The following is a 26661-nucleotide window of genomic DNA, read 5'->3' as shown; positions in this document are numbered from 1 at the left end:
AGTATAAAACATCTAGCATATGTCTAGAGGCAGACACACTTCCATCTGCTGTTTGAGCTGGCTGATGAGAACCAGTCTATTATTCCTGGTTTTAAGTGTGTGTATAGCTCCCAAGCCATAATTTCTGCACAAATTTTCCACTAACAAGAGAAAAGAAAAAGCTGTTTACAAGTGAAAAGGACTGTTGTTTTGTCCTCAGAAGGTCCTTTAGTGCTGGCAGAAAGGCTACGACTGTGCAACAGCAGGAGGAACCCTGGAAGGATATTGTCCTTCACATGCCAGTGAACCTCCTCCCAGCAAGGACACTGCAAGTCCTGAGATCTGATGGTATGATATCATGTTGAGTTAGACCAGTTTTCCCTGGTCTGTGGTAACTGAGGCAATCTATGCATTTAAGTTCCTACTTCAGCCTTAAAATTTCTTATGGTCACACTCCCTTCATGCTTCTTTTTTATGTAACGTTGGAACTTGCATCAATCAAGCTATCTTTTATACCTTGAAAACAGGCTTTACTTCCCAAGATGAAGTTGTTGACTAAAGAGTTTTGAGCAGTTTCCAGAACACAATGATCAGATCCTGTTTTTACAGGGTTCATGTAAAAGATTAAAAGCTGGTTTTATTGGGTAGCATCAAAGATGGTAACAAATGCAGTATATACACAACTAGACAATATAAAACATTCCTTTGAAAGGTTCTTCCCTAGCGTTCATTTTAACAAACAGTTGCAAAACTGTTACGTAGCCTCAGAAGCTTTTGCGTGAAGAGCAGGCAAACAATCTCATCTTAACAGCTGCAGTTAGATTTTCCTGTTTGGACTTATGGCCAGCAAGAGACATACCTGAGTGCTCTGCAATCTTGCTTTGGTTCTGATGCTACTCCCACTTAGCACTATGCACATCTGGCACTTCTTAAAACTGAAACTGTGAACTGTGAGGGGGGGCTGATCACTGCCTGGTAATGGAAGAGATGGTAGAGTTAAACACGCATTTTTGGAAGCCTTATCAGACAGAGTCAGCGACAGATGGTTGCAGAAAAATCAAGTTTCAAGTATTAAATACCATTTTTCTGTAGACATTAAATTATAAAAGAGACAAGGGCAGCCCAAAACTTCTATACTTTGTTGGAAATAAATTCAAGCCTGGAAATATCAAATTCTCTTCTCTGCTGCAATTGTTTAGACTTGCTCATTGCTTAAAGGAGTAAGTTTATACCAAAGCAGCAAAAATGAAGAAGAAAAAAAATATCTTGCTGAATATTCAAAACTTGTTTCTGAACAGACAGTGCACCATTTTTGGTTGGCTCTGCTTTCCATGCATACTTGCCACTGCCAGGAAAATACCTGAAAAAACACTGTGCCTTCCGCGTTTTGGATGATGTTTAATGTAAAAGCCCTGAAAGAGGGACCTAGTGACAGATTTTCAAAATGACTGGACTTGACCCTAGGAAACTGGATTTTATTTGCATCTCCAACATGTTAAGCTCTGCCCTTGCAAATAAATCTTCTGTTTTTTTGTAGCTTCAATTATCAATACAATAACGTATGAAATTTTACCTTGAAACTTCAGAGAAAACAGCACGCTTACTTTGCCTTTTTAACAAGACAAAAAAAGTAAGCATGAGAATTACTAACCACTTCAATTACAAACCACTGCAAGCCTCATGTCTGTCACTGCTGAGAAGCAGAAACCCTGGGCCAGCAGAACTCCCAGCCTAAAGTCTTCTAAAAGATGGTAACTTGCCCTAAAGGAAATCAGTTACCATCGGAACAGACTTCAATGCAGTGAAAGAGTTAGGTGAATTGTCATTCTTTGTTCTGCACCTTTGCAAAAGCCAAACATCCCAACAGGAATCATCAGCTCTGCTTCGTTTGCCTCATATATGCCATCACTGACCTCACTTTTGTGAGGTACAATTTAAGTTTGTCTCCTAAATAAAGCAGGACAGTGATTTCTGACCTTCCATTTTTCATGATTTGCACACCTACACATTTTCTACTACATCCCTGCACAGCAAAATCAATACTCTTCATGACAGCTATGCTGCTTTTTTTTTTTTCCAAATACCTGTAACTAGTGCAGGGTCCTTGGTTTGATAAAGACTGTTATATTCCGATTGCCAGTGTGGGAAAATTTTAAAGCAGAAGGCTACTCAAATAGGACATCCTAACAGGGTAAATTGTCCTCTCAAGCGCCTCTATCTTCCCCTGCTTCAGACACACTGAAATCTCTCTAGAACCTATACTTGAATATTTCTAAAAGTAATTTTTTTCTGTGGTTCCACTCCATACTGGCAAAACGATATGTCTTAACTGCTAGGTTTTATTTAACTGCATATTCAGATCCCTCACTTAGGGGCAGTTATAACAACTTTGAATCGTATTTTTACTATCTCCATCCAAGTAGAACTTCTCACTAACTTCTTTGAAACTGAGATAGTTATCAATTAAGTAGGCTCCAATGGCCCTTTTCTGTTCTGCACAAGCCTTTATGGGTGAGGAATTGGCAGATTAGGATGTGAGAAGCGCTCTTTATTCAAACTTCAGTGAGGTAAGAAATATTTAATCTGAATTCTGTGACAAAATGAGCCTTTTAACACCAACTTTGAGCATAAACACATGAAAAAGTAACCAGAAGGTAAGGAGATACAAGGCCTCATGTCATATATACTGACTTTTTGTATATGTTTCTTCTCTCTGATGTAAAAATGAGGCCATTTGAGGTAGTTCAGCACTCTCCTGCTGTGCAAACTTGTTTTTTTTATCCAAGACCTGAATGCTTCATCAAATATGCAGTCTTTGTTGTTATGTTGGTGAGGTGGCTGATGTCAGCAAAGAGAGCAGTAGGGGATTTGTTTGTGCGACAAAGTTGCTCCTCTTATGGAAAACACTCCAGCTGTTTTCACTGGCATTATCCTTCCCTGTACAAGCATTTTAAAGGCACAGTTCAAACTGTGCCAGTTGTGAAAAAGGGAGAGTAAAAAAACACCCCTGCAATTTCAGGGAACTTTGCTGTTACATAAAGTGTTTGGCAGCTGCAAGGACAGCCAGAGGTGTTCTGCAGCCCATGATCTGGGGTATCACACGCTTGTGCACACGCTTTGCAAAGCACAGAAGTTTAAACTGTTCTTGGTTCCTTTCCTAACTGGTTGTCAGTAGCAGCCCTGTTACATTCAAGAGTGCCCTCCTGTAATACCTCTAACAAGCATTTCATCTTTCTCCTGGGCACCCAAAGCCAAGCCTCAGGTCACTTACAGTCTGAGAGGGGAGGTATGCTAGAGAGAGACATTAGCTCTAAGGGCTGTAGAAGGCCAGGCTAGGTGACAGCAACAAAGAGGGGCTTTCATGGTTAAAGCCTCCACCACAAAGAGGCAGCGGCTGACAGCCACAGTGCAAACAGGTGACTTAGGCAAAGGCAGAAAGCAGAAAAGGCAGGGAAGTCTGGAGGCTAGAGCTTCCTGTGCCTTCTTCCCCTTTGAGGATGAGCTGCTACCTCTTCCTCTGCCTCTTTGAGGGGAATAGCTCTGGCATCCGATTAATAGCCACAAATGCAGAGAGAGTTGGGTGGAAACCCCTCTGTGACAGGAAGAACCTCATACATCTGAAGACATGGCAAGTGCTCTGAAATAACCCACTGGAGCACGTGTGACTAACTGGTGGGGGAGCAGGGATCCTTCACTACATGCTCTAGACGCATCTGGTTGCTGTGCACTTTTCCATCAAACCATTTTGTCAAGACAGCCTGGCAGCTGAGGCAGGCAGTTCACTCTCAGACAGGTACTCCTTGTGCCTTTGCTGCCATCCTCACTCATATAGTGAAGTGATCATCCTGTTCCTGCTGCAGTTTCTGACTTCTATAAATCTTTGGTTGTCCAGGCCATTAGCTCAGTGTAAAACAGGGAATAATAAATTTTTATTTCCATAATTCCTAGTTACCAAGCTGAATCCCAGTCCTATGGCAGCCTCTTACAATTGTACCAGTTGGGATGTCAGTTGTGGCTGTTTGATAACACTGTCTTTTGAGCTCTGAAGAGTTAATAGGGGCAGTTGCTTCTAACTTGCGTTCCTAACTTGCTTCATCAGGTCCTTTCGATACTCCCTCCTCAGCTTGGGAGGAGTTTATTTTTATGGGGAGTTGTCATTCGCAGGGATCATACACCACTCAGTCACCAAGCCAGGCACCACTCTTCAGAGTCACTTGAAAGCTTCAACATACTCCACAGGAAGAGAGAACAGGCCTGCCTTCCCCCAGTAGTCAACGGCACGCACTCTGTAAAAGCCGGAGACTGAGCTTCCTGCAAATGAAAAGGTTAGAAATGGTCACTGTGAAAGGCTGACACGTGTGGTGCTTGGAGGATGTGGAGCAGGCACTATTCCTATAAAACACAGGTTTATGGAATGGGCTGGGGAAGTGGTGAAATCAGTTCTGCACCCTATGTAAGTGTGTCTGTGCCTGTCTAACTAAAAATGGTTATAAATTCCTCATGGCCAAGTACTGACTCTTTTTCTCAGTTGCACCAAGGACCTCCTCTCTCCTCATTAGGATTTGGAAGTACAGCTACAGGACTACTGTCCCAGCAGTCCCTTTGGAATAAGGTTATGACATCTTCTGCAACCCACAACTAGTAATTTCCTTTTTTCTGACTTACTTTTCTGCCTGAATTGTGCCTTTGGAACAGGTTATGTGGGGACAGGATCAACAAAGAAGCAGAACAAGAAGAATGCAGGCTGACTGAAAACCCTCTACTGAACTCACAAAGCAGCACCACTTGCCCCAAAGGTATGTGATTTGATGTTACGTGGCTCTGCTGGTTTTCATCCTTGATCCAGTTTGAAGAACACAGCCTTCACTAGCAGAATCTTTAACCTTACAAGCAATATGAGTATTTTTTCTCACCTATTTATTTGATTTTTATGTGTGCTTTAGAATTTAACTTCTTTTCTAAAAGAAAAAGAATGCTAGAAATAATAAGTGAAGAGGGAAGTACCTAGCAACAAAGGCTGCTGAGATGTGAGATTTTTTAAAGCAGTCGTTTCTTTTTTATTTTTGAAACAAATAGTTAAATCTGATAGGTTCCCTACATATGCAGCACTAGATGATAATTAATCCAAATTTCAGAGATTTGCCTTAACCATGATTTACAGTCTTTGCTTACCTGTGTAGCCTTTACATTGCAATAATAGCTCTGAACTTTATTATGCACCCACTGATGATGCTAAGCCTTTCTCAGGCTAAGATGAGCTTGCGTTTCTGGCAAAAACCTCTCTGAATTGCTCTTCATTAGTATCACTTTGAGGCAAGATCTGCCTGTGTTTCACATAGCTCTGATCAGTGCTCATTAGCAGTACTTGTTCGACAGTCATATTGCAGATTAGGCCACATTTGGTTAAAAAAGCCCAAAACCAAACAAAAAAATACCCAAAGAAAACATCACTACCTTCTTTCAGTGTTTTTCATCTGGATATGTTTCTATTGCCTCAGGCTCTGGGAGAAGTTTTGCCTGTTGATAAAGACGAAATCGCTGCCCTCTAATGTGAAACATCTAAAACTTAGGCAGCTAGTCAGGGCTAAAGAGAAAGCTCTTGGAAACAGCAAAGAGAGGGGTCTCTCCTTGGCTAAGTGTTTAGATAGCCAGGACAAACTGTCCTACAGGAGGACCTCTTCTGTTCTTACAAGGGGCACCTCAGTAGCTTAAGATTGCCAAGCCATAAAAGGGTATGGGAACAGGGAGAGGTTACCAGGATGAGAGCAGAACTGTGACCTTCCCCTGGAGCAGCTCAGAACATGATAACTGCAAGACAACCAACCCCTCCATGAAAGGTGGATGTGACCTCCCACTTTGTCTATTGATGCCATATCCTTGGGCAGTCTAACACCTCAAGACTCAGTGGTACAAAACAAGTGTGTTTACCAAGGCAGTTTGCTCCTACAGACCTACCCCAAGAGCATTGTACAAATTTAGGCAAAGGCATGGCCAATACCTCTGGGACTGAGCCCAAACGTCAGACTTGCCTTGCTGTGAGTCTACTACCAAGGGGACAACACCAAGCTCTGTCTGGTCATGTGGAGCAATTTTTTTTTTCTCATTTTTGCATGCTTCTACAGCAGCTACAAATAGGGACAAAAGTGCTGCTTTGCCTCTCAGGGAGCTTGCCAGGCCCACAGCTGGGTGACTTTGGTTTCTGTGACAAGGAACTTACTCATGGCAATACTCCTAATAATGTCCTCTTGACTATTTGTCAATTAGTGCTTGTCCTTGAGAACAGGGCTTTCACTGAGAACATGGTCGGTCCTAAAGGAAGGGACATGCTTTTATTTGTGATGGCAATGTATGTCACTAACAAGCTAGTAACTGCTAACTGCTTCAGCAGTTACTAAATGATGTTTCTCCTGAGTGGCACTATTAACATGACATGCCTTACCTGGACTGTAAACCCACAGAGTGAATATTGTGTCTTTGGCATTAATCCGCTGGTATGCTTTTCCATCTGGTGAGAACTCCACTTCAAATGTCCTTATACACCTAGAAAAGAAAACCAGACAGCTCAGTAAATGATAATGCGGTGAGCAATCAAATCCTAATCTCAGGGCCACTTCAACAAAGAAAGCCAAAACCAGGAAATCTTCAGTTGACTCATTCTTACCAAACATGGGGTTGCAGGAATTGTCAGTATTAGGAAGAACCATGGCTCCAACAGCCCACAGAAGAACACCCAGACTGACTTGCTATATTGGGTACTTGCAGCATCAGAAGCTGTTAAGCATCTTTTACTCCCAAACCAGTGTTATCAAGTCTGAAGAGTCTAGGGAGACTGGCTTGAATAGGAGCTAAGTCAGTGCTTCCTCAGGGAGTCTAGATGTACACTGGATCGCCTCTGACAGTTCACCTACAGAGGGTTTCCAGTCTAGTACAGCTTGCTGGAGCAAGGAACTGGAGGTTTTCTCTTCCAGCTCACATCCCTGACAGGGACGTGCAAGATCCCACCTAGGCACCTGCTGCTAATATAACTTTTATCATGGATCTTTCTGTCTGCTATGCTGAAGGCAAGTCCCTCAAAAATGCCATTAGATGCTGGTGAGCAACAGGCAGATTCCCTTGCTCAGACCGCAAATTAGTCAGGGTTGCTCTCCATAGTTAAGGTATGTAGGTCCTACAGTTCATTTTGTCAGACCAATACCTTGTAGCATCTCTCAAGGAGCAAGTAGTCATTAATCTCTGAACTTGCTTCACTTTGTAGGACTAGTGGCAACTTAGGGAGTAATGTGCTGGTAACTCGGTTATATCCATTTTATTTTAAAAGCTACTTACTTTGAATTTACACAGCCATCATCCCACAACACAGTAACCTGCCCCTTTGTGAGAGGGATCAAACGAACACCAGTCACCTGTCCAAAGACACATGCCCATGTAAGAAAAACTGCACAAACCAATCAGCTAGGTCAGATTTCTGTGTTCATCACTCCTTAATAATTATTTGCTTTGATGCTTTCTGTTGAGACTGGGGAAAAAACCAAAATTCCTAGCTCTGTGGCTTTGTAGCCTATGTCTCCAACCTGTCAACCTTGCAGAGGACCTTCAGAGGCTCTGAGTACCACTATGAACATGGGTGGGACTGAATGGGCAGATACAGATGTCTGATCTATGACAGCCATGATTCCATTTTATTTTTAGCTATCAGTTATTAACTGGAGAGCTGTTGTCAAGCCTGGTAGCACATGATGTGATTTTAAAAAAGATACTGCACCTTCCAGTACTGCATTGTTATTTGCCCACCATGGAAAAACTTGCATTTATCTCAGTGATGGCTCCTATCACTTGCTGTGGAATGCTTTATCTTGAATTATGCTTTGGAGAGCCTTCTCATCACAGAAGAAAAGAATTGTTTATTTACTAAGTCTTACATGGTACTTCTAACAAATAACAGGCCCAAATGCTAGTCCAGCTCTTCTTGGTGAGACTTAAAGCAGGAAGCAGTTTCTAATTTGGTAAGTCTGACAGTAGAATACAACACATACTTGATTAGGAACAGATCTGGGTCTTGCACAGATGTGGATAAGAAAGACTGAGGGAATGGGAAAGTCTTGCTTCAGTGTCAGGATGCCACCTTCAGGAAATGGGAATGGGCCTGTTGCCACTGGGTCCTGTGGAGCCAAAGAGAAGTGTTGTGAATAATCTTTCATTACAGCACCTGAATGCCAACTGTTACATCAGTAAAGTGACTGTGTATTTACTTTAGGACTGTAAATTTCCAATAGACTTAGTGCTGATAAGTAGCTTACAGTCATCAAAGTTCTTCAAGCTGGGTGACTTTTCTATCTCGCCTGTTTTCCATCTCTTCAGGAAACAGAGGGTTTGTCCATCTCACAAACTGGATTGATCACAAATGCCCTTTAGGTGCAATCTGTCACTTCTAGTAAGCTCCCATGGATGTCCTTCAAGCTAGTGGCCTTTACAAACCACACCCCTGTCTCTTAGCTATGGATTCCCAGTGTGCAGTGAAAGCTATTGCTAGCTACAACAGCCACTCAGCTGGTCTCTGAGGATTAGGTTTCACCAGATGGCCAGGAGCATCTAAAACCTTGCTGCTGCCCTGTTGAAGGAAGATCTGATGGCTCCTACAGTTTCCCACAGGCATTAGCAATAGTGGGTTATGGTGACTGGGAAGAGAAGACATAGTACTGTACCGTACACCAAAGTCCAAAGGCAATTACTGTCTATGGGCCCCAAGGGGGATAAAGGTGGCTTCCTCATTTTAACCTGTGGGTCTGAATGCATAGGGAAACTATGGGAGAGGGAGCTAAAGTGACAGGCTGCTCACCTATTCTCACATACAGTAAGTAATCTGCGCATGGCTTTTCTCAATAAGGAGGAGTGCTCAGAAAGGACTTACTCCTCAGTCCCCTCTGAGGTGCATTCAGAACTGGTGAGAATGAGGGGAAACTGCAGGCCTCCCTGTGAGCCCCTGAGAGATGCCAAGTGTCTTCTGAACTTGCACTGGGTAGTTTCAACCTCAGGGAGCTGTTTGTTTTCTGTTACTGAGGGGGGGTTCATTTCAACCCTCCAATGCAGCAATTTGGCCCTTCTGTAATATACACAGGGTCATGTGCCTTATTTGGGGAGACAGAACAGAAAGGGTCTCAAAGCTCATTGAAGTTTCACAGAGAAGGTGGAACTTGCTCTGAAGCAACTCTGCCTCCTTAGTTAAGGGTAGGCAGTAGCAAAGAAGTTGGTCATCTGCATTTAGTCTCTTGTATAACACAAATGCAATGGTATCAGTTGTGTATCAACTACATTTCTCTGTGTGACTGCAAGCGCATTTTCATATGTACACAAGATGCACATGACTATGGGCTAAGGAAATTTTTACTACCTGAGCTGATTTGTCTCTTTAGCTGTAGTTAACCAATTCACAAGCACTTTACCCATACAACACTTCAAGCAAACGCATGGTCATACCTCAGCATCCCTTATTTGCTGGAACTGTTCTGGGGAAGGAAAGTCAGGGCTTCCTAGGTTTTTCCACTTCAGGTAGGGATTGGTTTGGTTGTTATCCAGGTAATATGTCACATACACCAGCTCTTTAGGAACACAAGAGAGTAAACTCTTTACTTGGATTTAAAGATTAACAGAATAAATTTAGCAGAAGGTGTTTAAGTCTACCTTCTCAAAAGTGATTTAAGCACTTTGGAGCCTGGCCTCCACTGGAAAGTCATGAGGCTAGCACTCTTACAAGGCTCTAAAATTTGTATTTGCCAAGTTTAAATTTCAAGCTATTAATTCCATATCCGGAATTGAAACTCTCTTATTTTTTGCACAAGTGCTGCACACATTTGTTGGACAACTACATATCCTGTGTAATCATGTGGTCATGTTGGCTGTCTACAGTCACTCCAGTAAGGGAATTGTTGCCTGGCAATATCCAGCCAAGGACACTGAAATTAACAGCTTTCCAAAAAGGTAGCACTTGCAGCTGCCATTAAAGGCAGGGTTAAAGTGCAGGCATTAGGAAAGAGCCTCTCCTAGAAGAGCACCATCATATCTCAGAAAATCTGGGAGTACCCAAAAGATAAGAGAGAAAGTCAGCAAATGAAACTCACTCTTGCAACAAAAGGCAACTTGGCAGAAGTGTTTCAGCAGATGTTCTATCCTAAAGATCAATTCTGTGAGCTGCATACATGATGTTTGTTTACCTCTAAGGTTGGGGAAGTGGGTGGCGTTCACTGTGACAGTGCTGATGTTGGAGGAAGTCCTGTTATCCTCACTTGCGTACATCAGTAGAGTAGCTTGCCAACTGTCTGAGGGCTGCATCTCACTTGGAGTGTGGACAGATGCTAGGACACCAATTGTGCTGTTTTGAGTGCTTTCACCTTCACTGCTGTTCACTTCTGCAAAAATCTGCTTTTCACCTTTAAAAAAATGTGACAACTCTGTTAGCATCACTGCTATTTAGTCCTGTATCAGAAGCAGATACAGGAAGAGTCAAAACATGGGAATCTATAGGTTGAGCTATGTTCTAGCTTATTTTACCAGGTATAGCATTCAGTCAGGCTTATTTTACAACAGCAAAGCATACACATACTACAGCGCTTATGCTTAGCAGTTCAGTTAGCAACATCTAAGCATGTTAACAGTGAATTAGGATCTCCCTTTAGTAGGCTGCATGGGTCTTCCAGCTCTGGAGATTTCTTCAAGACATTTAGAGCCTCATGTGATGGCACAAAAGTGAAGTACCAGTCAACAAAAAAAGGAGTGGTTGGCATACAGAGGGTGTAAACAAAGCAGTAACTTAAATCAAATGGATAACAGACTGTCAGGAACATCTCCTGAGTTATTAATTTCTCAGAGGAAATGAAGTTTCATTTTCTTAACACAGCTTTTATCAATGGTGAGACAGCTGGAATAATCTCTCTTAGGCAGGAAGCTTCTAGGTAGAAGAGGTTATTGATGTGCTCTTTAATCAGTGGTTACTATACCTAGCAGTGCCAGCAAGCCCATGACAGTCAGCACTGGTTTCCGCACCATCTGGACATGAGGTGGCTTTGTATTGTTCATCTGAAAACGCGCTGTCAGAGTCCGCTGTGTGAAGTAATGGGGGTAGTAGCTCAAGAATGCATTGTCATTACTCAGCAGTGTGTAGTTGATGGTGTTGTTGGCTTTGGAAATGAGCAGGTTTTGATGCTGGATGATCACCTGCGAAGTCATAGAGAAGATGGAACTTCAGCCTGGAGAAAATCCAACAAACACACGATGTCTGTATTTTTTAAAATCTTTTTTTAAATCTTTTAAAAATCTTTACAGATTACTGGAAAAGAGCTGTCACTCTGCCATTTAGAAAAGTTTGAAGAATTAAATTGTTCCTCAAAACTCTTGGAGAAACTATTCTTTAGGTGATACATTAATCACTGGAAAATTTGAAGTATCCACATAGTTTTGCCAGTAAAAAGTCTCTGAAATAACTATTACTAGTACTCTGCATAAATTATGAATGTATTTCCTTGGCTACTGTACTACAAATGATGCTCTTCTACCTTGAATATGAAATTAGTAATCTAGATTTACCATCTGAATTAAATCTAAATGGTTCTCCAATTCTGGAATTACTTTGCGCCCATTACATGAGTGGCTGGGAGCTGGTCCTGGATTCTGTTCCTCAGTGAGTCATTTTACCCACTTGGTACTAACATGGAATTAGTTCTCCCTGTATTTCACCGGTTGCTGTGCTGCTTTCCTGCAAAATGTCACAGCTTCCAAGCTCTCTGTTTATCAGATTGTGCCTAAGTATCAGAACCAAACAGAACTTTAGAAGGCTGACAACTGAAAAGGGCTCACAATTGTGTCCCTGATGGAACACAGGGCTCCAGCTCCTATCCACCCAAGTGTTAATTTTCCATTGGGTGTGTCTTTTTTTCTCTCTTCATATCACCATGTCATTATAAACGTTGTTGCTCGCTCTCACAAACTCCCTGCAATGCAGTCAGTGACTTGCTGGTTTGGAGAAGACTGCTTCTGTGTGCAGCCTAAAGGAGCTGGGAGCCTCTGTCTCCACAGGAGCAGCTGGTAAGGCGTATCTTGTTTCCAGGTGACATACATGCTCCCAGGTTTAGGGATTACTACTTTGCACAGGAGCGCTTGGACTCTGGATGCTGTATAAGGTAGTGGCTCACAAAGCAACCGGCCTGCCGTGGGAACTATTGCTATGCAGGGGCAAAAGCTGAGCTTGCTGTGGGGCCAGGTTACGATTGCTGCAGGGACAGGAATGCTGAGCATTCTCTTTTCCTTCTGCTTTTCTGATCAACAGGAGCAATTACTAGCACTAATTAATAAGACCACATGTACAGTCATTATCCAAAACCAAAGAACGGGCTTATGTTGAGAGCTCAAGGGACTTCTTAATTACACCTGATGTCTCTTGATGAGATAAACTTATGAAGGAGTTAGGAAACGTCTCATGTAAGTGAGGTGATAGCTAGCAGTAGCAAGATGATAGTAGTAGTATTACGTGGAAGGAGGATGTGTGGTATAGTCTTATCAGGTGGATCTAACTGGAGGACTCTATACAATATCTGACACATTCTCCAACACATGGAAAGTTATTTCTCAGTTGTTTTTTTAAAGGAAAAATGAAGAAAACTAATACAAACTAAATACAGCTACCAAAAACAGACTATTCAGGGACACCCCAGCTCTATCAATAGGGAGCTCTCCTTCTGTTGGATCTATTATTCTGAGCAGCTGCTTAAAAATTGACTGTAAGTCCACTTTTGCAACTGCATTAACACATCAGGAGACCCTACTGTGACAAGACTGTCAATGAACTGAGTTACCTTTACAACCATAGCTGCATAGGTCACATCAGCTCGCCACAGTTGTGGAATGGACCATCCAACCATTGGATCTGCTTCATCATTGTATATAGCAACAGAAGCAAAATTTGGAAACAGCTTCTGAATTTGTTCAACTGCTTCTACTTCTTGTTGCAAGATGTAGAGAGAACTCCCACCTCCCTGCAACAATATTTCATATCTGCTTAGTGAAAGCTAGCAAACAGTAGTAAACACACAGACGTAACATACAGACATAAACATATTCTGAAAACATGTTCCTGGAGTCCCCGAGGAGCTGTAGGCCAGACAGTGTTAGTTTTTTTACCTAATCCATTACAGCATGTGCTGTTTGCATGAGCTCCTCCTAGAATATAAAATGGAAAAGAGGTAGAGGAGTTGTTTCCCCCTGGGAATTAAGCAAAAGCAAATTTGCTTTGAGTTGAAATCTTGCAACTGAACATCTTCAAAGTTTTGTTAGAATAGGTAGCCATGCTTCCTGCTATAGGCTGGACACTCATCTGGAAATCAACTTCATAAACCAGAAAAAAATGTAACTTGGATTGAACTGATTAAAAAAATAGCCTTAAACTGAAATCCTGGACTGACCTTCTTATGGAGAGAGATGTAGTCCAGCCTTACACCAGTTTCCCCTGTGAAAAAGTTGGTTCCATTGTAGCAATGACACAGAAGACTCCAGCATATGGGTGACTTAGGTAAGGGGTGGAAGGAATCCCCAGGCCCTCCAAATTTTAGCAGAGGACTGGCTGCTCTTAATCCTTCTGAGCAAGCATCATAATAGTTGAGAAACCCTGAAGTCCAAGCAGATGCATATATCAAAGATGATAACTCAGAATAGAATCTTGATCTAAAACTACAAGGAGATGTTATAACTCTATTATTGCATTTATTGGCAGGACCTCACAAATTGGGGCTACTCTTTCCTATGCACTGACAGCACGAGAAGACATCAAAACCTCAGCTGCATTCAGAAAGTTCTTCCAAAGGTCTTGTGAGGACAGGTTCCCAAAGCATGCATCTGTCAATGAACAGTTTTCCTCTTACTCCACCCTTCACCTAGTAACCTTACTTTATCTCCAAATGATGAACTGCGTCTTCTCAGCGTAACTCCTGTTCTGTTTTCCCTGTTCTACTATCCCCGTATTTATACTGATGTCCAAGCAGGGAACAAAGTGTAGTCAGTAATGTGACCTTAGCAAAACAGATTTGGTATACCTTTCACATTCCTTCTCTCTCCTATCTACCTTACTTCTTTGCCAGCATCTTTCCTTTCTCACTGTCACCCCTCCACCCATCCCACACACCTGTCTCACTTTACTACACTAGTAACTGCTCCAAAACATGCTTACCTTTCACTGTCATAGACACATTGTCAAAGTCATGGTGGTCTGGTTCATTCCACGTTTCAAAATTCCATTTAGCAACATGCTCCAATCCATACCTATCTGTAGGAGAGGCCTCATTTATCAGTGAGCTGCATATTCAGACAATCCTATCAATTAGTCACTGATCCAGACAATCCTATCAATTAGGGCTGCAGGTGAGGTTTAGCACCCAGAGCTACAACAGGGTATAAATATCACCTATTTTCAATACTGAGGGAAATGTGATTTTGGTAGTTTCAAAATGATCTCTCATTTTTGATGAAATGCAGCAGTATTTGAAAAAGATGAAAGGTGAGAGGGAGGTGATGTGAATTACAACCTTGTGGTTAGGGCACTCACCTAGCCTTAATTCAGGTTGAGGCTTCTGTCTCATTAGAGATATTTGAAGCTGGCATGTGGGAAGTATTCAGGTTATGTCCTAGTGCAAGCTGGTGGTTTACCACCACCACAACATAACGAAGTTGAAGTCAGTCCTCAGAGGCAGGCCAAATGTACTACCCAGAACACACTACTCATTCAGGATGTTGGTCATGGATCAGCAAAAATAGGGGCTATTATCCCATTGTCTGTTCTGGCATGGGTATTTTTCCTGTCCTGTGCTGAAATCCAGTGTCTTGAAATTGATCACAATATGCAGAACTTTTTGAGGTAGTTAGAAGGCGTTACAACAGAATAAAAAACAGGGCTTTTTTGTTCTTTGGTTTGTGGGTGTTTTTTTTTTTTTTTTGGAACTTACCTATGTATCTGCTGGCCACGAGTGTAATTAAGTTTCTCCATCTTACTACCTGTTCTTTATCTTCAAAATCTAAAAAATATCCTGATGGATTCCCCATCAATTCAAATCCTAAAAAAGACAGAAAAATTTGGTCTCCTTTTTCTGTGAATGCTATCTTCTCTTGATTAACGAAGGGGTTATTGCATTATCTGAAACAAACCTGTTAATGAAGAAGCATCTTTAAATGGGCTTTCTTTCCTGTTTCTACATGTGCCCACCAGGAATATTTCAGATTTGCGGTTGCTCACACTTGTTACTTGTCAATGACTATAGTAATGAGTACTAATACCATTATAAATTCAGGGCTCAAAGAGAACTTCAAACAGTGGATATCTGCAGAAATTCAAGGGAAGTTATACGTTGAATATCTGCTTCTCTGCCCCTTTTAGGTACATGTTAATCAGTACAAATCTTTCTCCTCTTCAGGAGATCTCATTTCCCAATTCATACATCTGAAACTGTTGTTGAAAGCAATGTAAAACCATTTGTGTTGTCTCAATTGCCCTAATAGTGTTTTGCTCACACTGTTTACTTTTATGTGGACATGAGATAAAGACAAGTAGGAAAAAAATTAATTTTTATCAAAATCAGCTTTGGAAAAGATCTCTAAGAACTTTCTGATGATTGTACAATATCGGCAAATGGATGTAGCAAGTTGTGGACGTAGCGAGCTGCCCTTACCTGGAATTAGCTTATTTTCCCACAGATGATCCATAAGGTTATCCAAGGCAGTAAAATTGTAGTGAAGTTTCCCATTCATCACTCTGAAGAATACAGGTAATAAAAAGTACAAATGTAAATATTATAGCAAAGGTGGCACTTGGTTGCAGATAATCGGTCAGATGGCTGCCTTCTTTTGGCTCTCAAAATTTACATGTAACTAGGGTTCTTGGAATTGTACACAAACTTCCTTCCTCTAAAGTAACAGATGTTCACCATAAGCAAGTCTTGTTTCTTGACCAATCCGTGCCCTTTTCCTATGCCAGCAGCACCACCAGAAGCAATATAATGAGCTTGCTTGCTGGATTTTGAGTTTTTAATGGGATATTAAGACTTCTAAATCTTTGCTGAAGTGAAATTTATCTAGACTTTTTTTTGGGAAGCTGTTTTTTCAGTTTCCATTTGATTACCTACTGCTAGGCCAGCTGGTTTCCACCTTGTGTCATATGAAGTCTTTCTTAATGTTCTCTTAATTTGCAATATATAATATAGCTTGCTTAATAGTGCTTCTTATGGGTTTAGGTCCAGCTGAGAAATATCTTTGTATCTTTCAAAGAATGCTGAATTTATGCACACAATGTCTGTAATTTTTACTTCATTGTCAGCACTTGCTTACTATTTCTCCTGTACTCCCAGTATCCCAGGCTGCAATCCTTTTACCCAGCTCTGAATACAAGTGATCGAAGACTTAGGAGTAGCCCCATGATGCATCCCTTTGTGTCAGTGAATCTTGCAGGAACACAGGTAGTAAAATTTGGGCATGCACCTGCATGGGACCACTGGAGTTCTTTTACCCAGGGGATGAAAACTGGCATTTGCAATTTATCTATGATACATTTGAAAATATGCTTTAAATTCCTGAATGGCTTTTCTTGCCTGGTATCCAGTGAAAACAAATACAATGTAATATGTGGGTCAGTGTATGATTTCCTGTAACTTCTGAATTTGTGGCCTGATTTAACTGAAATCTGACAGGGCGGGAGAATTTTTGCCAGTATGACGTGCCAAATATGAATTAAAAATGAAGTTCTGTTGATGATATTCTGGTAGTTTAACTCGCTGCCATCTGGCACAAGCCTGGTGCCCAAACTCTGACCTCAGTATGCCCTGAGCAAAAGGCTTTGTAAGCACCCTTGAGATAAGTCCAGCCCTGGACATTGAGGAGGGCTGATCAGGGTTTTGCCAGCGCCTCTCAAAGCTGGTTCCTCCAGCCTTGCCAGAGCACCCGACCTAATTTCTCTGGTACAGTGCAGCCTGAGCTCTGCCTCTGCTGTCTTGCCTACTCTTTCCTATTCACCTTGCCTCTGCTTGGGTGGAAAGCTGTACAAGTGAACCGCAGATGCAGTGTCCTAGGTATGATGGAAGGGGGCAAGACAATCACTTACAGTTCCTCTAACTGATCAGTGCTAGCAAGGCATGCTGAGCACACAGGCTAAAAAGTTAGAAAGGGGCAGTCAGCAGATCTCTTAAATCAATGCTGAGCTCTGTGCTGAAATTCACAACTTGTTTCTTTCTGTGCCTTCCCACATGTTTCTGAGCCTCTCCAATTGAGGCTCTTCCTCTATGCTTTCTTGCCAAGGGACGGTTTCAGTGAAGAACCTGTAATAGCAATCCCGAAGTTCTCAGAGAATTAAGAAGGGCTGACAGAATTGCCTAGTGAATAAAGAAGGGAACTGTGCAACCTGAAGAGGAAAAAGTGCTATCAGCGTCTCTGACTATGATCTAGAAGAGGAAAATAGGACAGGCAAAACAAATGTAACGTAAGCCATATCCACTGTACCAGCTCCACCTGTGATGTAACCAAGCACAAAATCTTAGCCCTAGCATGGTCACACTCTTCCACCGAAGTCTTGAAGCTGGCTTTTCTCTTTTAAAGTATGTCCTACCACCATGACAGAAATTGTCATGTCTGCAGCCACTGATGGGCTTGCAGTTCCGGCAAGAGTCAAATGGTGCAGCTGTGAAAGAAGCAAACAGCAGAAAGGTATTTATTTACTTCAGTATCCATAAGACAATTTTAGAAGTTACTGTTGAACTAAAGAATGACTGTTTGGAATTAGGGGGTTTCTTCTGGCCTAGACAGAGGTTAAAAAAAAAGTCTGAGAGTCCTATTCCAAAGTTCAAAGACAAATATTTTGTTGCAAAAGGTAGCTCTGCTCCCTCAGATCCATTAACTATTTCCAGTTGTACCCTGTGTTCTATTGAAATATTTGCTTACATGCACACTTACAGTCAGTGAGCATAAGAATGATTAACTCTACTGTCTTGTAAAAACTTAGTAACACCGTTTAGATAATAGCAAAGGAACTAGTGTCTTCCAGACTCCAGTCTAAGGTCTACACAGTACTATGTGAAAACATATGGATAAATAAGGCCTTCTATCTGATGCAGGTACTCTTAAGATCCCAGCACATCTACATTTTCCTCTTATATCAATTAAGTAAAACATTTAAAACAGAATGCCATTGCTAGCCATGACGGAAGTGATGGTACATGAGATCCTGTATTATGTGTGTAGGTGTAGAGGCACTTCTTACGTCCTTTGGCTGATCCGTTGCTTTATGAGAATCTTCTTGGTCGCAAATGGATTAGGCAGTATGCTACTATTAATAAAATGATTACTTGACTGATAGGATTGCCGCTTTCTCAGATCTTGATCTTACCCTTACCCATACTATTTTTCTGATGTGAAATTGATGCTTTTTTTTATAACCGATACAGGATCACCAGAATTTGCATTGCATGGTTGCATGGCTGTGGTGTCTGGAAGCCATGCTGACTGCCACGTGTGAGGCACAGCAGGAACCTCACAAACTGGTATTGTTTACAAACATTCTGCATGGGAAAGATTGGCTCAACTGTCAGGCTGTTACCAGGAGTGCTATAAATATAATTTGAGGGCACTGAAGACCAGATCAAAACTGTTACAGGCATGTGACAGGTAAATCCCTGACCCAGGATAAATTCACTTGACATAAAAAGTCAAAAGTCAAAGTTGTTAAAAACAGCTTTGTAGATCTGACCTGCAACCTGCTGGTGCAGCATCATGTACCTATGACTGGGCCCTTGGTAGCAAGCTCACAGACTTTTACAGTCTTCTACCTCTTTTTGCCTGCTCCTCTTCTTATCTCTGCCCTTAAGTCATGGTTTCTAGACACCACTGTCTTCATTTATGAATATGCAGAAGGCTATGTCCTTGTCATTTCATTTGACTGCTTGCTAGACTGGGTTTGTTTATCATTTGCTGTTGGGTATTTCTAATGTGGAGTGGTGATCACTGTCCTGTCTGTGCCTGGCTTTCAAATATTCCTCAACTGGGCTTTTTCTGGGAGACTTGCCAGATAAGGCCTTCCTTATCTTCAGTCATAACAAGCAACTAAACTAAACCACATTTACTGGCATCCTGGCACTAATGCCCTTATAAGCCTGAGGCCTGAGGCTGCTGTACTCCAGAGACTGCTGCCTGGTGCTGAGGTGTCTTTCCAGTCTTTGTCATGGTCTCAATTCCAGACCCATTTGTATGTGCTGCCTCTTAAGCGCAACAACCGTGCTGTGAACATGAACAGCAGTGATGAGTGCGGAGGGGAGTCCCCTGGCTGTCAGAAGATCTTGTTGCTCTTTCCTTGGAAAGGCTTGCTTTGTGGGCTGTCCTTTGCTGAGTCAAAGGTTACAGGCCCACATTAATAGCTTTCCACTGCCTCCCTTTACTGGAGTAAGGTTTTTCCAGTATGGTAGGAAATTCTTTTCAGGTGCATACGCAGCTACTGGACAGCTTGCCGAAGTGTTGTAAGATAATCGTGTTGTCCTTCTTATCCATGCCACTTTCAGCCTATTCCCATTCACAAACTTAATCTCCTGGGAGAACAGGGGTAAGACAGCTTTGGCTGTCAACACCTTGCATCACAACCAGATCTGCTCCAGCTGGCACAGCTGTGGATACTGCTCCTTAGCCTACAGCTACAGCTTCCCTCCTGTGCCCAGCACCTGCTGCTTCTCTTCTGCCCTGGCTTGATCCTGTCCAGGGATATTATTGCACACCCTGGAAAGCAAGTGCACACACAGACATTGGACTAAATATCTTATCTACAGAGAATAAAGCAAGAAAAACAGAGGCAGGGAGTGTTTCCATTCCAGGTAATCTTCAGGCAAGTATTGAATCTCTGATAACACGTCAAGCTAACTTTATCAAACTTTATTGTAATGTACTGAACAAAACTGCCTGGGATAGGAAGCCTTGTGGTTGACCCCTGTCAGTAGGACGCAGCCCGTTCAGGAACTCAAAGGTAACATAGGGTAATCATCAGCAGAGCTATTCTACTGAAGAGAGCTTTGTCTGGCCTAGGATTCATATGATTGGGAGATACCTAAATACTGGAGTAGTGCCTTTCTCATCCTGACATTCTCACTCAGCTGGTGTGGCCTCCCTTTACATTTCTGGTGGACACAGTTACCAACCACATTGGAAGCTAACATAATCTGGCTTGCTTTCACCAATGTGTGAGAACAGCCACTCTTCTGGTAGGTTGGCCATAGTGGCTGGCTAACACCACTCCCAAGGCAGCAGAGTCTGCTTACATCCTCACTGGGAGCTTCTGCTGGGAAAGATTGCTCACCTAGTGACAAATGCAGCCTAGAAATAGGGACAGAAAACTGGCACAAGGTGTTGGCAGAGGAGCGATGCAAACGACACCTAAACAGTAAACAAAATTTTTCAGCAGGGTATTGGCCCACCTCAGACTTGAAAGGTGCACTCCATGAGGAAGCCACCTAAAAAAGACCTTGCTCCACGGGAGGTTTTCAGTGTTACAGTCTTAGAGAGAAGTCAAAGTGCAGTCTAAGATATTACCCTGCTATGGTGTCTGCTGAAATAATGATCATATTGCATAACACTATTCATTTGATAGAGATGCTTAGCTGTGTGCCAGACCATCTTTGATCGGCCTTGTAAGCTGGTTCCTGCAAACATACACTCCCTTGGCCATGGTGCAGGATGTGGACCAATGATAACACAGTCACTATTGTTATGATGATTGTAAATATGCATGATAATTAAATTCCCCCTCTCTAGAGTAAATCAAGAGTAAACAATTTTTGCAGTAGGTGACTACTATCAGGAGCATCCTTAGATACAGCGACCCAAGGAATTGTTTACCGCCTTTCTAGAGTCCATGATGCCACGTTAGGGATCATAAAACTCCAGAACAGATACATGTGCCCATCTAACCTGGAAAGGAGCTCAGTGTCCAAAGCCAAGATGTTCACTGGAAAGATGTAGGAACAAACACCGATAAACTATGCCAGTTCAAACTCTTGCTACTACCAGGTCCTCCAGAAGAAACGGTTTTCAGAAGTAACTGTCTCATTTCTTCAGCCAGGACAGCAGGCTGTTGAAGTGGCAGTGAAGCACGTAGGCTGTGAGCACAGTGTCTTCAAGATGAAGGTCAAAAGCTCTGGATAGGAAATGTCAGCTAGTTTATTTTTTCCAAGAGGGCAACTTGTTGTCCTCCAAGTCCCTCTTACAACACAAAATGATCCTGCCTCCTTGTTTTTAACTTACTTTTGCATCTATGAGGAATGAAATGAAGCCAGTTTAAACTTCAGGCTGTTACAAAGACCTTGTTTGCTCCAAAACCACCAACTGTCTACATAAGCTTCTTGTTCTGCTGAGTACTTTAAAAACCTCTGGACCTTAAAAGCAGGCCTTAAGGGACTGTGAGCACTATGGAAATGATACCTCACAGTATATGAAGGGCAGAATAGCCCTCATTAGCTTTCAACTTTCCAGAGGCTGCCTTCTCAGCAGTTATTGCTCCAGGTTTCCTCAATGTTAAACCAAAAAAGCCCTACTAGATTGGTACTTCAGGTTTAAGCACAAGATCATTAATGAGTAACTATGAAATCAGCAGGCTCCTGGGTTATCAACAAATACCACTTCCCCCTTCCGAATTCAGTGGAAACTGACAATACAGTACTCATTCACACCAGAGCTGCTTCTACCATGTTTTTGCTCCACCCGCCCTTGCGTCCTATGAACATTACAGGTATGGTAAATCGGCTCCCTTCCATGAAATCCCCATATCTTAAAATAACCATGATCACTTGACCTTTTGCAGGTTCATGAACGCTGATTCCTCCTCTTTTGCAGTTCCCAGGCAAAACACACCCTGTGCTTTTCACACGTGATTTGCAGACCATAAACCTCATTCAGAGGCTTTTTCAAAGTTGCAAGGCCAAAGGCTACTGCACCCACACTAAAGAACTGGCATATTTTATCACTTCCAGGTTTATTTATTAGCATTAATACTTCTCTGCATTTGCTTCTCAGCTATATCATTTGTGTAAGAGGAGACTGAAAATCTGCTTGCTTTACAATTATGGCACAGCTTCTGCACAGAGGCACAATGCCGAAGACTTCAGTCCATGCTTGGCTCATACTATGCATAACTCACTCACCCTACAGAGTGAATCAGTCAGCCCAGCAATAATGGGAGGATGCATTACAAAACCACACAGCCAGGCAGCATCCAGCCCTTGCTGACGTCACAGCTTGTCACAGTTAATTCATCCACACAACCAACCAGCATGATACATGCGCAAAAAGGAGGACGGGTATGAATCTTTGTGGTTTAGGAACAAACTGGCTAAAAATGCAAAATACAGCATCCGTTATTTGTTGGAAATCACTGCCTCTTCTACAAGCCAGCCAGGAATTTCTGCATTCGTCTGAATCTTTTTATTTTTTTAGATACATAAAAATAGAATTGACTTTGATTTATACAGCGTCTTAATTAGCGTCTTTCCTCTTGAAATCAGCGTTATTTGACCTTTACCTTGAAAGCAACTCACAAAATCCTTGTTGTGATCTGGCTAAACTCACATGCACAGAAGTACAAGCAAACAATGAATGCTTTCAAGCTGAGGCTAATCACGGCCTATGATTTTCCATTTCTTACTCAGCCTGCTTTTGTGAGCACCGTCTCAGTCCTTCTTTCAGCAATGAGCGTGCTGTGTGGGGGGGAAGAGAGAGAGAGGCAGACAAAGCATCTACAGCTTCCTGTGCCGAGGTGAGTTAGCTTGCTAGGAAAATATTGTTAGACTGTTGTCTCTTCCCTCCCCTCACTTCCCCGTTTTTAAAAGAAATACAAGATGAAAAGGGGAAACAGGCTACAAAAGCATAGCAATTTAGGCAAAGGCATAAGGTATTTTAGTATCTGGCCTCTCCAGATATGCGAACATATCCAATCAGATCATCTAGGCATGGATAATTTCCACTGTTGTGAGACCTTGTTGTGATCCCTGATTGAGAACTGTTGTGTCTACATTCATTTACGAATGGAAGTAATCAAAGAATAATAAGGCGAATCCAGTAGCAGGAAATGCTTTCTGACTGATTCTTCACTACAAATTTAAAGGCTCAGTCAGTGCCTGAAAGGTAGGCTCAGTCACTGTATGTGAGCTGGGCTGCTAGAGGACACCTTTCTTTCTGATTGAGTTTGATGTATGGAAGTGATTTCCTCCTGTATAACACATGGCTACAAGTAAAATGTTCATTGTGGTTTTATGCTGTCCTTGATGATGGAACTCCAAATAATGTCATCTAGAAGCAAAAGTTTTGGGAAGAGGGGATAAGGAGACTAAATCCATAATGAAGATTAAAGGGTGACTTTTCAGATGCTCAAGGAAGAGCAATGATGACCAAGTGCTAAAACTAGCTTGCTTCAAGCACGTAACTCCTTTTGGCACTGCCTGGGAAAGCTGTCACTGAACTTTCCTTTCCACGCAGCAGCAGAATTGTTCTCTGTATGCACCCAGCATTCTAATTCAAGCACCCAGCCTAACACTGCACCTTCAGTAACGAGTCTCCCTGGTACATATTTGACCTACTGGTTTCATTTCACAGTACTGTTATTGCCACTCTTTCATTTTCACATCTTTATTTTCTTTTTATGCTCCTTCTATCCTTTTGCCTGTTAGCTGTATGTGAAAATATAGACCAAAAGTATGTGAATCCAACTATAGCACAGGACGTAGCTTATTTACTGTTGTGTAATATCATAACAAGGAGTTGGAATGATTGCCCTCCCTGCTGACAAATATGCAACAAGAACCAAATTCAACAATGCTCTACTTAGTCTGCTCCGTACATCTTGCAAGCACTCAGGTTGCTCATAGGTTCCACTCACATGCTGTAACTGGACCTGAAATTTTGTATTGCACAGTGTGCTACTTTTATCAGGTGTTCAACTTTTTCCATCTTATGGTTCTCAAAACTTGTTTCCACTTGGTGAGATCTGTATTGAGGAGTATGCAATGGGACAACTAACAAACAGTCTAAGAAAAGAAAAACATGGAGCTAAATACTGGAGGTGTGAAGATCTGCAGCTAGACTTCTCAGCTGATGTACTTCTCTAATGTTTAAAGTACAGATAGGACACGGTGTCTGACAAAGTCCAGCTGCTCCTCAATCTATTTACATGGCAGATGTACTTTCAGCTGTGTCTTTCTATATCAATCTTTGCCTGCCCATAGGCAACTATATGTCTAACTTGAATATATCACTTATTTGCAAAACGAAAAATAGAAGAGGTCTTCACTAAATGATACCAAGTTCATTTCCTAATTTACTGATGTTTAATAACTTACGATGGTGAAAAGGCACAATGACTATGTCATCCACTGACTTGCTCTTAATCTTGCAGAATTTCTGTGATAAGTGGTTTCTGAATATGTCAGAACTGACAAATGAGCACTCTAACCCAATCTGGAAAGACCAGCTCTTTAAATGGCATCCCAGTGTCTGCTCCAGGCTCTTGAATGTAAAATATAGCAAGACATCTTACAATTAAGGAGGTAAAACTAATCAATTGCATTTACAGACAGTTTTCAATGAGACACAAACCTACACATCTCTCCAAACTGAGAGCTGATAATTCTATTCTGAACCTGGTTTTTGCATTACAATGAAACATGAAACTTTACCTCACAATGCAGTAAGAAAACCTCTATTTTCTTTGCACACAGAAACGGGTTTCGAATACCCAGTTAAGATTACATATGAATGCAAGGAATGGGTGAAGTAGCTTCAGTATTCCTGAGAGCCTATCTTTGCTACAGTAAATTTGCCTCTAAAATTTACAAATGTCAGTAGTAACGTTCATCCTAAACCAATCAATAAGAACCTTTGGTTCCACAGTTCTGGCTGTTTAGGGATGAAACCACAGGCAGTTTTGTTTACGAAGCAGACAAGCTCAGACATTCTACACTCAATGGCAGCTGAAGGTATGTATAGTCTTCCTAGACATAAGATTTATTAGCCAAGCCCCCTCCATGATGTATTTTAATAAAAATCCTTTATCAAAGGACACAACTCTGTTAATGACCACAGACAGCTCAACACTGTGTGTAAGGACAGTTCCACACACTGCCTATCCTAATTCCATTTAACACATTAGAGTGTTTTTTTGTGTAATTGAAGTAAGTATACAAAACCCCTGAAACTGTTAAAGCTAAGTCGGGACTGCACTTCTGTTTGATCTCCACAAAGCGCAACTGGCTCTATTAAAACAGAATAGCAGGGATGAGTAAGAAGGCAGAGATTACCAGCCCCTGTAATGTAATGATTTTAAGCTTATCTTCTACCTGTGACTACACTCTACCGGACAAAGATTTTTTCTAGTGCTACTATTCATTTATGTTATCTCACTGTAAACACCACTGGAGTAATATCATTGGACAGACCCAAACTATATCACAACAGAATTTCTAATCTACTCTTGTAGAAAGCTGTGCTCCTGAGGAACTGTGCTACTGTGTGCTGATAAGAAACCTGTTGTGCAACTACTGCAGCTACTTTGTGCCTTTGGTAAGTGCTAATCAATCGGTTCTATGTTTGCGGGAAACAGAAGGAGGGTTGCACAGTAAAGGACGGTCTTTCTCAGTTTTGAATATCTACATTTGCACTGAACTTTGAATCTGAGCAGCACAGACTTCAGAAGATTAGGGTTTTTTTAAAAAAGCTAATGAATAACATGTCCCTCCCCTCCCATATACACATAATTTTCAGCTGCACTGGACACTTGCCACAGCTAGAGAAGGAATGTTAGGTGTAGCACAGAGGGGCTTTTAAAAGCACGGATGCTTATTTTTAGTGCTCCCATCTTTCCTATTAAATAGCAACCAAATGTGTGCTTTTTAGGCACATCACCTGGTCACTATGGTATAAAGGTATACTGTAGACGAATTGAGGCTTGAGGGCCTTTTAAATAATGCAGACATTAGGCTTCAGCGTTTTTTACAATTCACTGAATTTATGAACTTCAAACACTTGCACTGAAGGAAGAACAAGGCTATTAAATTTGCAGTATGTATTTTTGAAGATTTGATGTTATTCATTGCAGCCCAGTAAACAAAACACTTTTAACCTTCCCTGTATGACTAATTTAGCATCATTTTTTTAAGTATATAATTAGGTTACCAGATATGAATTGTATGTAGTAATGCTGTGAATTGTTCTGAAATCTTCTGAAATCCTCAAGTAAATGTGTCAACAAAGCCAAATATATTTGAGCTCTTTACAGCATTTATTTCATAAATACCCTCAGGTAGATTTCGCTTTTAACCTTTTGCAGTTCTTAATCCAGTTAATATTAGGCATCGGTTCATATGGATAAATAGTAAGTCACACAAAGGAAAATCATCTGTAAACTCTCAATTACTGGTCAGTGGTCTTTTTTTTTTTTTTTAATGTAGCTTCTATTCTTAAAGATAGGTGTTTCATTGTAGCAAGTCTTTTGGTTATTTTGGTCAATTACCATTGTTTCTTAAATACACAACCGAGCATTTGACACAGAAAGGCAGTCCTTTTAGAACTCCGTCCTGCTTTTTTAGTGTCAGGGAAACTCAACCAGGACACCAGGAACTGACCATTCAGAAATTGTTGGAC

The 26661-nt window shown here is 41.6% G+C and overlaps 2 protein-coding genes across 3 annotated transcripts in view; one reads left to right on the top strand and one right to left on the bottom strand.

Moving 5' to 3' along the window:
* Positions 1 to 4163: 4163 nt before the first annotated feature.
* The window catches only part of IDUA (alpha-L-iduronidase), a 42649-nt gene continuing 20151 nt past the window's right edge, over positions 4164 to 26661 (bottom strand). Inside the window, exons 2-13 of one of the 2 annotated variants that reach the window (XM_059833345.1) lie at positions 15681 to 15763; positions 14957 to 15068; positions 14189 to 14280; positions 13428 to 13630; positions 12822 to 13001; positions 10971 to 11187; positions 10188 to 10403; positions 9454 to 9575; positions 8013 to 8138; positions 7306 to 7382; positions 6419 to 6519; positions 4164 to 4290 (exon numbers count right to left, since the gene is read on the bottom strand). In XM_059833345.1, coding sequence (XP_059689328.1) covers positions 4190 to 4290; positions 6419 to 6519; positions 7306 to 7382; positions 8013 to 8138; positions 9454 to 9575; positions 10188 to 10403; positions 10971 to 11187; positions 12822 to 13001; positions 13428 to 13630; positions 14189 to 14280; positions 14957 to 15068; positions 15681 to 15763 — 1630 coding nt within the window. In that variant the 3' untranslated portion in view covers positions 4164 to 4189. Of the gene's footprint in view, positions 4291 to 6418; positions 6520 to 7305; positions 7383 to 8012; positions 8139 to 9453; positions 9576 to 10187; positions 10404 to 10970; positions 11188 to 12821; positions 13002 to 13427; positions 13631 to 14188; positions 14285 to 14956; positions 15069 to 15680; positions 15764 to 26661 lie in introns of both variants that reach the window. The other variant, XM_009817923.2, reaches the window with a different exon arrangement.
* The window catches only part of SLC26A1 (solute carrier family 26 member 1), a 33513-nt gene continuing 11530 nt past the window's right edge, over positions 4679 to 26661 (top strand). Inside the window, exons 1-2 of the mRNA XM_009817922.2 lie at positions 4679 to 4775; positions 25499 to 25581. The gene's annotated coding sequence lies outside the window, so the exon portion shown is untranslated. The remainder of the gene's footprint in view (positions 4776 to 25498; positions 25582 to 26661) is intronic.

The sequence above is a fragment of the Gavia stellata genome, chromosome Z, assembly GCF_030936135.1.
Source record: "Gavia stellata isolate bGavSte3 chromosome Z, bGavSte3.hap2, whole genome shotgun sequence".
Lineage (NCBI taxonomy): Eukaryota > Metazoa > Chordata > Aves > Gaviiformes > Gaviidae > Gavia > Gavia stellata.
Note: the sequence above shows the minus strand (reverse complement) of the source record. Positions and strands in the feature narration are given on the sequence as shown.